At 36.2% G+C, this 15,462-nt stretch overlaps 1 protein-coding gene across 5 annotated transcripts in view; it reads right to left on the bottom strand.

Annotated features, from left to right (window-relative positions):
• Window positions 1–4,160: 4,160 nt before the first annotated feature.
• The window catches only part of IQCM (IQ motif containing M), a 417,125-nt gene continuing 405,823 nt past the window's right edge, over window positions 4,161–15,462 (bottom strand). For all 5 annotated transcript variants that reach the window (XM_070257817.1, XM_070257806.1, XM_070257801.1 and 2 more), the window contains one exon: window positions 4,161–4,578. In XM_070257817.1, coding sequence (XP_070113918.1) covers window positions 4,475–4,578 — 104 coding nt within the window. In that variant the 3' untranslated portion in view covers window positions 4,161–4,474. The remainder of the gene's footprint in view (window positions 4,579–15,462) is intronic.

The raw sequence follows: 15,462 nt of genomic DNA, 5'->3' as shown, positions 1-15,462 counted from the left end.
CATCCTGTTATCAAAAATAAAGTTACATTTCTGATACCCTTAGCTTTTCTTCTATAGAGAATTACTTATAGGAATACTATTTAGGATATCAAATATACTTTCAGCTAAGACGAAGCTGCAGTAAATGCTGGGAGAAGGTGGAACTGGGTATGTTTGGGAGAATGTGACATGCCAGATCTGATGTCTGGAAATATTCATTTTGAAAAATACATCTTAACTTTTAAATAGCTGTATATTGGTAGAGCTTTATTCACTAGCATTATTTTGTAAAGAGGGAAGGAAGGAAGGAAGGGAGGAAGAAAAATATATGGGTCAGGATTCTCGGTTGAAGATATGAAGATGACAGGGTAACACTACCTATATTAATCAGAAAGAGAGTTATCAAAGATATAGACAACTCAAAAATTGTTGTGATTGTAGAGAAAAAAGATAGCAGGAGGAGTTCTATGAGTCATTCTTTGGATCACCCCAGGACCTGGTTTGGAAACTAAATCAGGAAGTGACTCCACAGTCACTGACCTCAGAACCACGAGGCCAGGCCGCTGTTGTGAGGTATTCTAAAAGGACAAATGCTCTGTACTTGCCCTTGATTCCTACAAAACTCATTTCCAAAGCAAAATTTTATATAAGGAAGGCTGAAAATACAGTTTTTGCTTTATTATTATTATATTGGAAATGTATGTTTTACAATGTGGAAAACTAGCAAAATGAGCAAAGACTGCTCAAAACAAATTGAAGGAAACACAAACAAAAGAAGTCTAGTGTGGAATATGTTTAGCAACCAAAAAACTCAAATGTTTAAGCATTTATTCCAGAAGGAGACAGCAGTCTGAAAGGGAGCAGACTTAAGCAAGCACGCTTGTTCAAAACTTTCAGCAAACCTACTTAGAATTTTGATTCTTCAAGCTTTCTCTTTCTCCTTAGTTGTTTAAAAATCCTTTAAAAATGAGAATTTTTAATTCCTTAATATTCTTCCCATTTGAATAAAATGAAAAATTACTTCTGAGATGGTAAGTCAGCCTTGCCTTAGCACCATTTTATCATACTTTCTTTTCTTGATTATTTATATAGAAAAGTTTGGAGATGGTACAATTCTTTGTCACCCTCCGCCACTCGGCAAGTATTAATTTTTGATAGTCTACTTCCTCAAGCTGGAAATGGGTGATCTTTCATACCAAAAGAATAATTCTTACCAACATATTACTGAAAATTATTTACTTGATATAATTTTTATTTGAATAACACAACCAAAACAAAAATAAAACTCAAAGTTCTTCAATTTCCAGGAAAAAAAGCACATATCTAAGAAATGAAAAAGAAAAATAGTTTCCCTTTAAGTTGATGCTTGGTGTCTTCAGTATTCTTGATGAATTATACAAGAGGATTGGCATCAAAATACTGCGATTATTTGATGCTTTTATAATAAAACTTTGAACCAGAATGACTATCCAAGTCATTAAAAATTATTTTTGTTCCCTAAAATAACGAGGAGTGAAATATGCTCCCTATAGCAGAAAGTGGCATATTCTCTTCTTTGATGTAAAACTAGACCACATTTCCTAGTCCCCTTGAGTTTAGATGGAACCAGGTGACAAGTTCTCTCCAATAGACCATGAGCAGAAGTTCGGATTGAAGCAGTGAAGAAGTGAAGTGAGTCTGCTTTCTTTACGCTGTCTTTTTTGTCTACTTCCTGGATGTGAAGACTGCGCTAGTGGCCCTAAAAATGGCAAAGTTATTAAGATGGAAAAAGCCTGAATCTCTGAAAGACTGCGTGGAGTAGAGTAGCTGCTGACTCAGATTGGATTGTGAAATGAGCAAAATACACATTGTTATTATTTTAAGTCAATGGGATTTTTAGGATTGTTTTCAAAGCTGTTAACCTCCCCTGACTGATGTACATCTCTGAACGCAGTGTGCTTTGGGAGAAAGTGGTTAATATAAAAATTTGGTCTATCTATTGTTGAAATAAATTTCTTGGCCCGGGGTGCCACATCAGCAAAGTGAAACTTAGATAACTTTTATGTCCCTGCAAATGCTCCACTTGACCAGAAATGCAGTATATTCAGTCAGCCAACCCCTAATGCCAAGCCAACTCTGGGCTCTGTGCTTGTTTCCTTGTTCCTTTCTCACCCCAAATAAGGTTGATTATGTGGCCCCAGCCACTCAGATGTTTTCTATTTTTCTCTTCCTTGTTCTTTATCCTATAAAAGTTTCTTGCCTTCCGCTTCATTTTGCAGTTCTCTGCATGGAGACTGTCCACTTCATGAAATGTTAAAGTTTGTTTATATCATCTAAATTGTCTTCTTTGATCTTTTTTAACATTATTAAAATTTCCATAATTCATGTATGTGTGACAGTATACTGCAAATTCTGAAGCATTTTGCAATTTTAATATATTACTGTTATCAACAACATTAATAAAAACAGTAAGAGTTAAACAGAATCCAATATTTCAATTGTGTATTTTGGAATAGGAGTCGAGAAAGGGAATAAATAGACAATGAAAAAATCCCCTTAAATCTGAATTTTCTGAGAAGTAGTCCATGTTGCAGGATCATGGGAGTCTGGCTTTCAACTATTCTAATAGCTACATTTATTAAAAAAAAAATGTAGATTTATAAGAAAATGTGAAACACAAGACAAAGACAATTTAAAAGATGTAACAAACCTGAATCTTGATCTTTCATTGTTTCTGTTTCTTTTATCTTAACACACTTGTATTTAATTTGGCTTGGCTATTTTAAAGATTGTATTACTCTGGTCAGAAGCAGTGTTTTAGAACTCGGCTGGGTCACAGGAACTTTCTCGCCACTCCATTCTAATCTGCAGTTTTGCTATAATAAAAGCCCTAAATATATTGCTACTGTCTAGACATTTTATCTGAAACAAGCGTCCTTTGTAGTCTCAAAGGACTTTTCTATTTTATTTCCAGTAAATCAAAGTCTGTGAAGAGCTTCAGTTCTTATTAAGACATACCCTTCACAGTCCAGTGATTGCCAACAGTGGCAAGCCATTGACAGTTCATTTACATATAAGTGATGACTTCCATCAGGTAGTTGGCTCAAAAACACAATGGACATTTAGAGCATATCCAATATTTCTTTTCTTTGATGAGCACCAAGTGCCAATTTTTACATAGAAACTGACTGTTGAAAGTGAAGGCTTCTTTTCCCTGACCTTACCCTGTCTTCTACAGCTCTGGAGTGACATATTGTCACTGAACTTAATGTAAGATCACACCTTTGAAAGACACTAAGTAGCCCTACTTCAGTTTACTAAAAATCAAGAATAGCCAAGTGTAGGAAACATGAGAAAAGAATAACCACATTTTATTAAAGGAAAAATAAACTTCTGTATCCTGCCCCCAGTTTCATAATCATAACCTAATTTTTATATTTTATTTTTTAAAAGGTAATTTTGATATTGTTTTATAATGTTTTCTATTATAAATATACTTTCCACTTGAAATAGTGGCACTCATTACACAACCCTCATTAGGAAATCCTATATTTTAGTTTATAATCACCTTTCATTATAACTCTATGCTTTTGCTCCCAATTTTGGGGAATAGTGGTGGCAGAACTCTCACCAAATTTTTATCCTAACAATGTTATAAAATGGAGCAGGCTGCTGATGTTTTACCAAGCTGGGACTCAACTCATGTGTGACTTTTTTCTTCTTCTTTTTAACTATGCATTTTACAGCTTTTTGAAGCAATTAAATAAGGAAAAATGCTTCTCTAATTTCTACTCTAATAACTTCCACATGTATTCTACAGTAAACTCCACTGCACGAAGTAGCCTGAGAGAGATTTCTTTTTCAAACCAAAGAGTCAATTACAGAAATAATAGATCAGGGATAAGAACTGAAAATATCGAGACTTGTCATGTAGCTTCCACCTCTATTCATCTTTAGTCTCTGTGCTAAGCACAGCACTTCAACTATTGCTCCTTCACTTGTTTCTCCAACCCCTGTTTGGGGGGGGAGGGAGGTAACTCGGGAATAGTTTATTGACTCTCAGTTTTTCACTTCAGAACGAGCAATGAGAATATGGGAAAATAATACTATGACTACACTAATAAAAATCATATAGTTTAAAAGATGTTTTGAGAAACTATTTCCAAAAAACTTGTCAGTTTTTAGAAATAAGGATCTTAAAGTTTTTCTATGGCATTTATTGGTAATGGAACAAAACAAATTTAAGTCCAGTGAAGGGCATAGTTGACACTATGTGGTTTCAACTTCATTATGATAAAACAGATATTTTTTACCAAAAAAGATCCAATGAATGGCTCATCCAAAGATATTTCAAAATTATAGACTAACTTGTCAAAGTCCTTCTTTGGATAGGGAAAGACGCTTATCCTTTTATCCAGTTGATACAGAATTAATCCATGACCAATGTTAACCTCTTTGGGTAGACAGCTTCAACTCTTAAGGTAACAATATTGAATTGAAAACATTATTCTACTTCTCACGATAAATAATGTTGTCTCATTTTCCTTTCTCTTATAGATCTGGACACTATCTTCCCAACAATCCGGATGTTAGCTCTTTTGAGTATTGGGTGTCCACTCACTGTAAAACAAAATATATAATTATATTAATAAATTTTCAATTACTGTGACAGAATGTATCATGCTTCTGAAATCACAAAATATTACAGGCAATCTATTATGGTTGTACTAGAACATACAAAAGATTGGACTTGGGCACATTTCCTTCAGGTGTATTGTATTATATTATATAGCATGCCAAGAAACTCAGCAAGAGTTACTGTTGGACCAAAGAGGTGAGAGAAGGGATGGCAGAACCTGGATTTCACCAATATAGTGCATACTTGAAATAAATTAGATGCAAAATATATTGACCATAAGATAAATATTGAAATTTTTTGCATTACAATATAATCAATTCTGATACTGATGTTCAAATAGATATAAACCACTATTTCTATAGATTTCTTGTACTTGATCCATCATTATGCATAAAATGACTTGTCAAATATGAAATAAAAGCCATAAATTTACCGTGGCCACCATTATACATAATGTTAATATATAGAAAGAGTAGCATATTTTTTGCCTTTTAAGACATTATTATTATTCAACAAAAACATAACCAACTACCAAAAAATAGTTGAAATTGGGGCCGGCCTGGTGGTATAGTGGTTAAGTTTGTGTGCTCTGCTTCAGTGGCCTGGGGTTCACAGGTTCTGATCACAGGCACAGACATAGCACTGCTCATCAAGCCATGCTGTGGCAGCATCCCACATAAAATAGAGGAAGATTGGAACAGATCTTAGCTCAGTGACAATCTTCCCCAAGCAAAAGGAGGAGGATTGGCAACAGAAGTTAGCTTAGGGCCAATCTTCCTCACACACACACACACACACACACACACAAAATAGTTAAAGTTATGAGAAGAACAATCCATATTACTAAAAGAGAATGAATGATTTCTATTGTAAAAGAAGAAGCAAGGCATTGTTGCTGTTTTTATGTTTATCTATATTGTCATTAGACAGAGAGTAAGGCTTATAATAACAAAACTAAATTAGACTACATTCAGAGTATTTATAAAATAATTAATAATAGTAATTATCATTGCAAGTGAGATCATAAGGAAAGGCAATAACCAATTGGTATCCTAATCTAAACAAAATATGCATGTTGGTTCTGAAGATGAGATCTCAAGATAAAATTATTTCCTACTAAGAATTTTTTGATAATATGCAATATCAACTATACATTTCTTCAGACAGAAGATAGTTGAAATGCAGGATTACTCAAAGTAGGTAAAATAGAAGGAAAAGTGAATGTAATGATCCAAGCTCTTGTTCTTACACATTTGTGAGTGAATCTAGATTTAATACTCAATCTTAGTTTCCCGATTTTTGAAATGGAGATAATATCTATCTTATCTGGTTGTTGAAAGGATCCAAAAAACATATATCAAAAGATATATGTGTAATAACGATGTGTTAATATTGCCTCATCAATTATAACAAATATCTGACACTAGTGTAAGGTGTTAATAGTAGAGAATGGGAGGAGGGGGCTGCAGGTGAGGAGGTATGTGGGAACATTCTGCACCTTTCACCAACATTTCTGTAAACCTAAAACTCCTAAAAAAAACCCCAAATAAACAAAGTTTATTAGTTAAAAAGAAATATATCTGATACTTCATAAATATTCAAAATGTAGTTGCTGTATTATTATTATTATTTACACTATGACATTATATGTAGGCTTTATAAAGAAATGTCACTAACAATTGTGTGAGATAGAAAATACACATATTGGTCTCTGCCTCCAGTTCCTGGCATAGAGCTCCTAAAACCCTTGTAATTTCCTAAGTGATAGGAGCACTTGTCTAAGCTCTTGTTGTAATGTTTGGTCTTTGACCCCATCGCTGACACAGGTCTCCTGAAACCCTTGTAAGTTCCTAAGTGATAAGAGCACTAGGAGCATCTTTTGTTCTAATGAAGATGATGAGATCTGGATGGCTCCTGGATGAGGGCTGGTCACCAGAAACACTAAGCCATAGTTAGAAGCTTGGAACTTTCAGCTTCACTTCTCTAGAGAAGGGAGAGGGCCTAGAGATAGAGTTCAAAGTCATCATGCCTAATTGAGGAAGCCTCCATAAAAATCACAATAGTACAGGGTTTGGAGAGCTTCCAGGTGGATGAACACATCCATGTACTGGAAAGGTGACACACCCCAACTCCACAGAGACAGAAGCTCCTGTGTTCAAGATCCTCCCAGACCTCACCTTATGTATCTCTTCATCTGGCTGTTCATCTGTATCCTTTATCACATCCTTTAGTAAACTGGTAAACGTAAGTAAGGGTTTCCTGAGTTCTGTGAGCTGCTCTAGCAAATTAATCGAACCTGAGGAGGGCGTCATGGAAACCTCCGATTTGTAGCCAAGTTGGACAGAAGCTGTGAGTAACTTGATCACCTACTACTTGTGATTGGCAGCTGAAGTGGAGGGCAGTCTCCTGGGATTGAGCCCTTAACCCGTGGGATCTGATGCCATCTCCGAGTAGAAAGTATCAGAATTGAGTTAAATTGTAGGACACCCAACTGGTGTCTGAGAATTGCTTGTTGGTAGGTGGGGAAAAACCCCACACACTGGAATTGGTGACCAGAATCTTAGTTGGTGATCAGAAGTGAGACTGAGAGCAGAATCCTATATTGTATAATCTGCTATTTCAGAAATATTGCAATTAAATAATGGATCATTTAATTTTAGGAAGAATAAAAATGTAAGTATACATAGTAAATTTTTAATCTTTTAAAGTAAATATTCTTGACCTTCATTTTTGTCATATGACAGAACAGATTCAGAAGACAATCCTTTTTATTAGAACAAGTCAATCTTGAATAAAATATTAAATGTATTTTAACCTCACTCCAAGCTGGCAGAGAAGCAAGAAAATGCAGAAGCCAAAACAAAGTAAAATCAGTAATATTGGTGGATATTTGAATGCCAAAGCCAATTGTTTTGGTCTGATTTTCTGCTGGGCCCCGTATATCTGAACTTCAGCCTTGTGAGGGGAATGGGGACAGGAGGTAAAGCACAGGGTCCACCCAAAATGGGGACTTCAGCATGAGACCACAATTGAGGGCTGGGGCCCCAGAGGGCTGTACCCTCAGAGAAGGTGCAATGATGTAAAAAACAAAAGAGAAAGAAGAGAAGAGAAGAGAAGAGAAGAGAAGAGAGAAATGTCCAAGAAAGGGACAGCAAGGAAACTTTCCTGTTTCCAAGAGGCTGGGTGGATAAAGCAGTGCCCCAAAGCTGGCTTTTGGTTTGGTGTTCCAGTTCATGTCATCTGTGTGGTACAAAATATCTCAAATATATTTAGAGTTTGTTGGACCCCAAGAACAATGGAAAAACCTCTCTAGAGGAAAGCAACTTCCACCAAGACCTTTAACACACGTCATAGAATCATACTTTATTAAACCCCTACATTTTAGAATGCAGTTGTAAATGGCAAAGCGGGTTATAAAGCAGTATCTATAATACAGTTTTTTTAAAGTTATATGCATAGAAAAACAAGCACAGTATTAAATGCCAAAATATTAATAGTTTGTGGAATTATAATTTAGCTTTAGTTCTTTTTGCTTAACCATATTTTCAACAGAAGATATTATTCATGTAAAAATAACAACATTAGAGATTTTCAAGTTTCTAGATTGGACTGTATGGCAGAAAGTCACCTTTATTGTAGATAATGAATACATAATCAGAAGGTAGATATTTTTGTTTATACTTCAATAATCTGAAGAGATTATTTCAATTGGGAAAACAGTTAAATAAAATAGATAATATGTTTAATATGCACTTTATAACCTGTGTTTTCAGAAAAAGGATACTAAATTTTTCTCAAAGGTTCAAAGTATGTTTTTAACCTTTGTTTTCTTTTAAATCATCTCCAGATTTTCACGTTCACAAGTCTATTTTATGATTTTTCATGCAATTTCTCTGACCTCCTCAAGGATATGTATTATTCTACATGTTGGCTACTTCTTGTGAATGCTTCAAAATGAATCTTTTTAGAGCAGCTACGAAGGAAAATGAACATGGATTGTGTAAAAAATAAAGCACTTTTAGGTCCTTGGGTATCTACGGAGTCCTATTTGTTCAGGTTCACGGTAAGTGCTATGGGTGATGGAAGGGGCACTGGCTGAGACCTTTCTCAGTGTCCATCTCCTAATCCACAAGCCAGAAAAAGCAAAAGCTTGCAATTATTATGTTACTCATAGAAATTTAGTTAAAAAAAATGAAAGCACCTCCTTAACACAGTATCATGGCCCTGCCCACCAGAAGATTATCAGTCAGTATAAAGCAAAAATATACTCCTGGATCACAAACAATTAAGGACATATTTAAGTAGTTACACCTGATGCTAGTCTATAGCAGGGATCCAAGTCTGAACCTACATTTCGTTCACCCTAGGGTTTTAAACAGGGGTATGTCCAGAACACTGGCACAACAAATCCTCTAGGGACCGCTTGCAAAGAAAGACCAAGAAATCTTCTCGGAGAAAAACTCTTAATATGAGAAGAATTTGCTGAGTATTTTCATCTTGGTCCAATAAGACAGTGGCAGTTGGCAGGGACGGGGTGATTTTATGTACTCTGAGCTGCCTCTTGCTAAGATGATTTTGCTTTGACCCTCCACTCTCTTGTTTGCCACTGTCCCACCCCACCATGGAGACTCTGGCCTATAACTTCAGAAGAGGAAGGTCCCAGTGAGAAAACAATGGAGCTGAAAAAGCTGTTTTCCTACACCATGCCCTCGGGATGCTGAGAGCACAGGGTGTCAGCACTCTGAGATTGAGGCAACTGTGGTACAAAGGTCAGGAGAGGGGCTTTTCCACTCAGCAGGTTGACTTAGGCCAGTTTGGAATCAGCCCAGGATGCCTGGACTGGTGCTGGTGGCAGCAGCAGCAGCAGCAGTAAGACACCTTCACCAGGCTTCCTGTGCTTCAGAGTGACAGTAGCAGATAGCACTGCAAAGGGCTGGGGGTGGGCAGGGAAATAGGGAATTCTATGTTGCAGCGTAGAGTGGTATATTTATGAGCACATGTGACATATCCTGGGAGAATTCCTAGAAATAACTGCAGTTATGGGAATCACTTTCAAAGAGACCAGAGATTGCATAAGAGTAGGTGGAGAATTCTATGTGTGACTATTTCTGTGACTATATGTATCTCTACATATACATGTGTGTATGTAGTTAGCTAATGTTTTGAAATAGTACAGGTTTGCCTCCCATTCCTCACTGCTCCTGGCTCCTGACACCACCATTCAGGCGATAGAAATGGCTTCCTTGAGGGTGACTGAAAAAAAATTCACCTCATTTCTGATGCTTATCAATTTTGAAACAAGGAAAAAATTGTAAATAGCTAATAAATATTCCATTCTTGTGTTTTTAAGTAGATAGCTTCCTCTTTTGCAATCTGTAAATAATGGAAAGCATATAGCTGTTTAGTAAACATAGCTATTTGAAATGAAGTGAATAATTTTGTGACATTCCATATATGCACTGCTCTCCAGCAGAAAAATTCTAGAACAAAGAAGACAACTGCATTTCAAGAGGGAGGTTTTAAAACACAAAGTGAAAACAATACTTTGAAAGGGAAGGCTGTCGCCTGGAAGAGCACAGCTTTGCTGAGAATGTATAGCATTTTGGGGATCCAAGAAACCAGAATCTGAAGAACTTAACATGTGGAGCCATATTGTAAGAGAGAATGTGTGATGACATGAGAAAGCTTTCCCACTTAGAAGGAACTAGAATTGGACTAGCAGACTGATGAAGGAATAAAGGAGGAGATATTGCTGGGCTCTTGAGAAAGTGTCAGACACCCTATCCCCTTGTACCTCCCCTGAGGGAATAGAAACAGGGAAACCTCAACCATAGAAAGCACATATAGCTTATGGAAAATCCAGGAGTAAAGGAGTTTTGTTGAAAGGGCTGCAATCCCTTTGAAGAAGGCATATAGCCAATATGATGCTGCAGCAACAGCTGTGGGCAGTGTCCAGGTGATGGTTCTGCAGCCTTACAGGAAAAACTGTAGCCCAATGTGGTGGGAGGAGAGCTACTGAGATTGCAGAGCTTCCCAAGCAGGCATGGGAATTCTGAAGAGACTGACTGGAGGAGGCCTAAGATCAAGCTAGGAAGAGAACAGAGTATATGCACTTCACTACTGGAGCCATGGCAGATATTAGGACTGGATGCCAACGAACGGTTCCCAAGGTACAGGTGGCATGATTTACACCACAGGTGGCCAGCAGGGAGAAAAGAACACATTGATGATGTCCTTCACAAGATGAAAGGAAGTGAGAGAACAAGCCTGTGATAAATGGGTGCCTGTCACAGAGTAAGTAAGAATAAAGGATGAAATTAGACAGCATATATAAAGAATCAGAGCAGCATAAAAACACAAAAGTGAGAAATTCATCTTATAGAATATTGAGATGAAAGATGTCAGTCTGATTACTAATAGGGAAATATTTTCTATGTGAAGACTTGAGTCTGAAACGCTACTTACTCTGCACCCAGGAAATACAAGTTTCATCAAAAGTGATATCAGCTCACTGAAGAGGGTGGGGAAAAAGGAGCTGACCTAAGTAACTTCAGAAAACAATGTTTAGCCTGGAAACTGGAGCCTAAAGACAAAATACAGATGGATGGACACAAATGGATAGATACAGAAATAATTATAACTATGTTTACAAACATGAGTTAGTATTCATATATATATTTCCCATCCACTGAGAGAGCCTGGAAACAGTGACACCTCAGTAGAAACGAGCACATGCAGTGCCCAGATTTTGGTTTCTAAAGACTATTCTCCAATAGAAAGAACCAAGACTCCTTGGAGAAATGGCTGGTTCTAGGGCTGGAGTAAGGATAATGCAAGAAGAGTCTGCAGAATCTTGTAGTACCAGAAAGTAAGGAAGCACTCAAAAGACAAAAGGATAGAGGAATGTCAAAGGGACTCAGAGCCAACCAGAAAAAGCTCCCAATGTCCTAAGCTGGAACAATTTGAGCAACAGCGACAAGATAACATAGTATTAGATTATAACTAAAAGTATAAAAGAAATATAAATGAGTACATACTGAGGTAAATAAATATCTAATAAATAAATGGGGGGAAATCTTTATTACATAAGAATTCTTAATAATTTATGTTGATCCTTCCACCTCTAGGAGGAAATGTTTAATTCCCCTCCTCCAATCCTCAAGCGTGAGCTGGATTTAGTCATGTGCTTTCAAAAAGTAGATTGCAGAAGGTATGTCGAGGGAAAGTAACTTATAGTGAATGAAAAAATCTGACAAACACTACCTTGGCCAGGTGATCAAGGTTAATACCACCAGGGATAAGTCATGTCAGTAGCATATTCCTGCTGATATGATGTGATGAGAAGGGCACTTCACCTCTGTGATAGTCTTTCAAAAAATGCATAACCAGGTTTCATGGTGCGGACATGGCACCGCTCATCAGGCCATGCTGAGGCGGCGTCCTGCATAGCACAACCAGAGGCACTCACAACTAGAGTGTACAACTATGTACTGGGGGGCTTTGGGGAGAAATAAAAAACATATTGGCAACAGTTGTTAGTTCAGGTGCCAATCTTAAAAAAATGCATAACTTCACTATTTAAAAAAGAATAATAATGAGAATAATAAGCTGCCATTTAACACACATTTATTCTGTGCCAGGCACTGTGTTGCGTGCTTTACTTACATCATCTCAATTTCTCTTTCCACCAATATCTGTTGCCGTCATTATTATCATTATAAGAAACTAAGATTCCTCTCAGTGACATGTTTCATTGGACTATAGGCAATTCTTGATCCACATATGGATTGAGATCCACATTGCATAACCTTTTATAACAACTCATTGGAAACCATAGCACTATTGATATCACTCAGTTTTAAAGCAGGTCTGTGTTACATTATGTTATTGTTTTCCTTTTTATACGTTTGTCCTATATCTTCAAGATATCAGTAATTTACTTTGTTGTCTCACTGCACTAATCTCTAGGACGGTGTCTTGAAGATAAATGAGTGTTCAATAAATAAATTGGATAATGCTTATTTTTGTTTTACAAACTGACATCATATTATGCAAATTTTCCTTTCTCCACTGAAGAAGAATTCATGGAAATCCCTCCAAGCTAACTAGTATAGCTCTCATTCATTAAGTGGTACACAGTATTCTGTGATATGAATGGACCATAATATTCCTCTATAGATTAAGGTTTATTTTGTTCCTCAGTTTTCCCAAATAAAAATAATGCTAAGATGAGCCTGCTTATTTAATTAGTAGTGCTTTTATTTCCATGTGATGGATTCCCAAGATGGAGTGAAGAGTGGAAAGTACACACATTTTTAATTCTAATTGATATTGCCAAGGTGATTTCTAAAAACCTATGAAATACACATGTCTACCAGCAATCTGTGACAGTACTTCTTTGCTCACAGCCCAGCCAGCAATAGCAGGTACTATTTTATTTTGCTTTGTTTTAATTTTGGCCAATTGAAAAGTTGCTAATCCTTTGAGTTTCCTCATCTGCTAGTGACTCTGAGCATCTTTGCATATTCAATAGCTGCTGGATTTTTGTCTCGTGAATGGTTTCTCTATATCTTTTGTCTATTTTGCTATTATATTTACACCCCTGTTCTCAATTTTAAATAGCTCATTGCATTAAACCATTGTCTTCTAAAATGCAATTTTACTCCAAATCAATTTTGTAAATAAATTTATGGTATTTTCTCATAGTGAAGTTTTGAAGTTTTTATAAAACCAAAACCATTTTTCTTCCCTTTTATATTCTTTATTGAGTATCTTTCCTCTTAGCTTGAATATGTAGTTCTCTAGATTTCCTTTCAGAATCATATATTTATTCACTTATCTATTTATTTAGACTGCTTGTTGAATTTTCTCAACTGCTTCTTTTAGTATCTGTTGATATTATCATACGATTTTTCTCCCTAAAATTGTTGATATACTAAACTATAGCAATAGAATTCTTAATTCTTAATATGGTATCATCCTTATATTTGGAACAGAATGTGTTTGGCCTTAGTGTATCATCCTTTAAGAGATGGCTGGGACAACTTACTTTTTTCCAAGTACTTGATACTCACAACTGCTAAGGCAAAGAATGCAACCACTTCCACCTTATTAGAAACTTTCGTTAGATCTTTCCGGCCCAATTACAAGAAATACACTCACAGTAAGAGTCCTGCAGCCAGGTTTATACAAGTGGCTGAGGCTGCTTCTATTACCTGGATCTCATTCTCTGCCCAGTAGCTAAGCAATGAGGTTTCAAACCAAAGACACGAAAGATGAAAATACAAAAAGCAATTTTAAAGTTTTCAGTTGGAAACTCTTCGGCATATTCCTTTAAGGGGGTGCTAAAAAAAGAAAAATTAATAAAGGCCAAAGACTTTAGAATCTATGTAAAAGGCACAAATAAGAAATTTCTCTTAGCTGAGGTAGATCCTAATATTCCAAAGAAATTTATGAGATTAACACGAGGATGGTCGTGTAGAAAAAAACTTTTTAAACCCCAGGAAAAAAGTGTACAAATGCATTTTACTCTAGATGTTCCCCATAACTTAGGCCATTCCTTTGACCTTCATTTGTTTTCCATCTCCTTGTCAAAAACGAAAGTAGTACGGTATTACTACAATAATCTACTAGGAAATAGCCAACAAGTTCTTCATTATTCATTTTAATCTACATGAGGACAACAGCAGAGTGAAGACTAAAATTTCTAAATTGCCTCTTTGAAGAAACCATCACAAGCAAATTAAACTGTTCCAGTATATGTTCACAATGGACAAGAGCAAAGAAGATTCAAACCATTTGTGTTATAATCTATTGAGCTCTAATTGAAATCCAATTGATCTTAATGGGATTCAGATAAGGACAGTTAATGGACAAACTTTTAAAGCAGGATGGTCCATATCTCACCAGGAAGAGATAAAAATTCTTGTGACATTTTTAGCACAGAGCTAAGAGCATGGGCTTTGGGATCAGAAAGACCAGAATTCATATACTGGCGCTTCTAACTTAACACCTTTGTGATCTTAGAAAAGATGAGCTTGCAGTTTTTCATCTGTAAAATGAAGATAACAGTACCTACTCCAAAAGAATACTATAGGAATTTAACAACAAAATATACATCAAGTACTTGATTTAGATTTAAGGCATTATAACTTATTAGTAAATTATATCTATTATTCCTCTTCTCTTCTTTTTGTCCCTCCATTGAGATGGAGATTAGTTTATCACCATCTGCCCTAGCAGATATTTATTTATTTACTGCATATATTGTTGTTGTTGTTTTAAAATAGTATGCTTGCTATGGGAATGCACCTTTGAGACAAGCAAACATCTCTCTTCCAATGGACCACTAGATTGTTTCCTCTAACATTTTCCTGTATAGATATGCTGAATTTACCACTCATTGCCTACATTCTGATGTGAAGATCACTGAAAAACACAATGCTTCCTCCATTCTTACTAGTTTTCAACACTACCTGCCCTGTCCACATACATACCCAAGTTAAATTCTGAGCATGACTCTGGAAATGTGAAGACTCAGTCTGGCAGAGTGCCTCAGATTTCCTTCTCCCAGACCTTGAAGTTAAGCAATGGCAACTTCTGAGTAAGCATATTTATTAAAGTAAGTATATAATTCCTTTCCATTCAGGATACACATCCGTGGGCGGGCTTAGAACTGGATATATTTATAGGGTAAATATGATCACAGTTATACTTTACCACTAGATGTCACTCTTTGTCATATCTAAGCAAATGTGGGGCCACATTCTACTACCAAAATGCTCTGCGTCTAGGCACTTGTCCCTTCCCTGAGAAACATGTAACAGTTACACTGACTTTGCCACAGTGGAAGCAAATAATAAAGA

This window comes from Equus caballus, chromosome 2 (genome assembly GCF_041296265.1).
Source record: "Equus caballus isolate H_3958 breed thoroughbred chromosome 2, TB-T2T, whole genome shotgun sequence".
Lineage (NCBI taxonomy): Eukaryota > Metazoa > Chordata > Mammalia > Perissodactyla > Equidae > Equus > Equus caballus.
The sequence above is the reverse complement of the archived record's forward strand: the minus strand, read 5'-3'. Positions and strand labels throughout refer to the sequence as shown.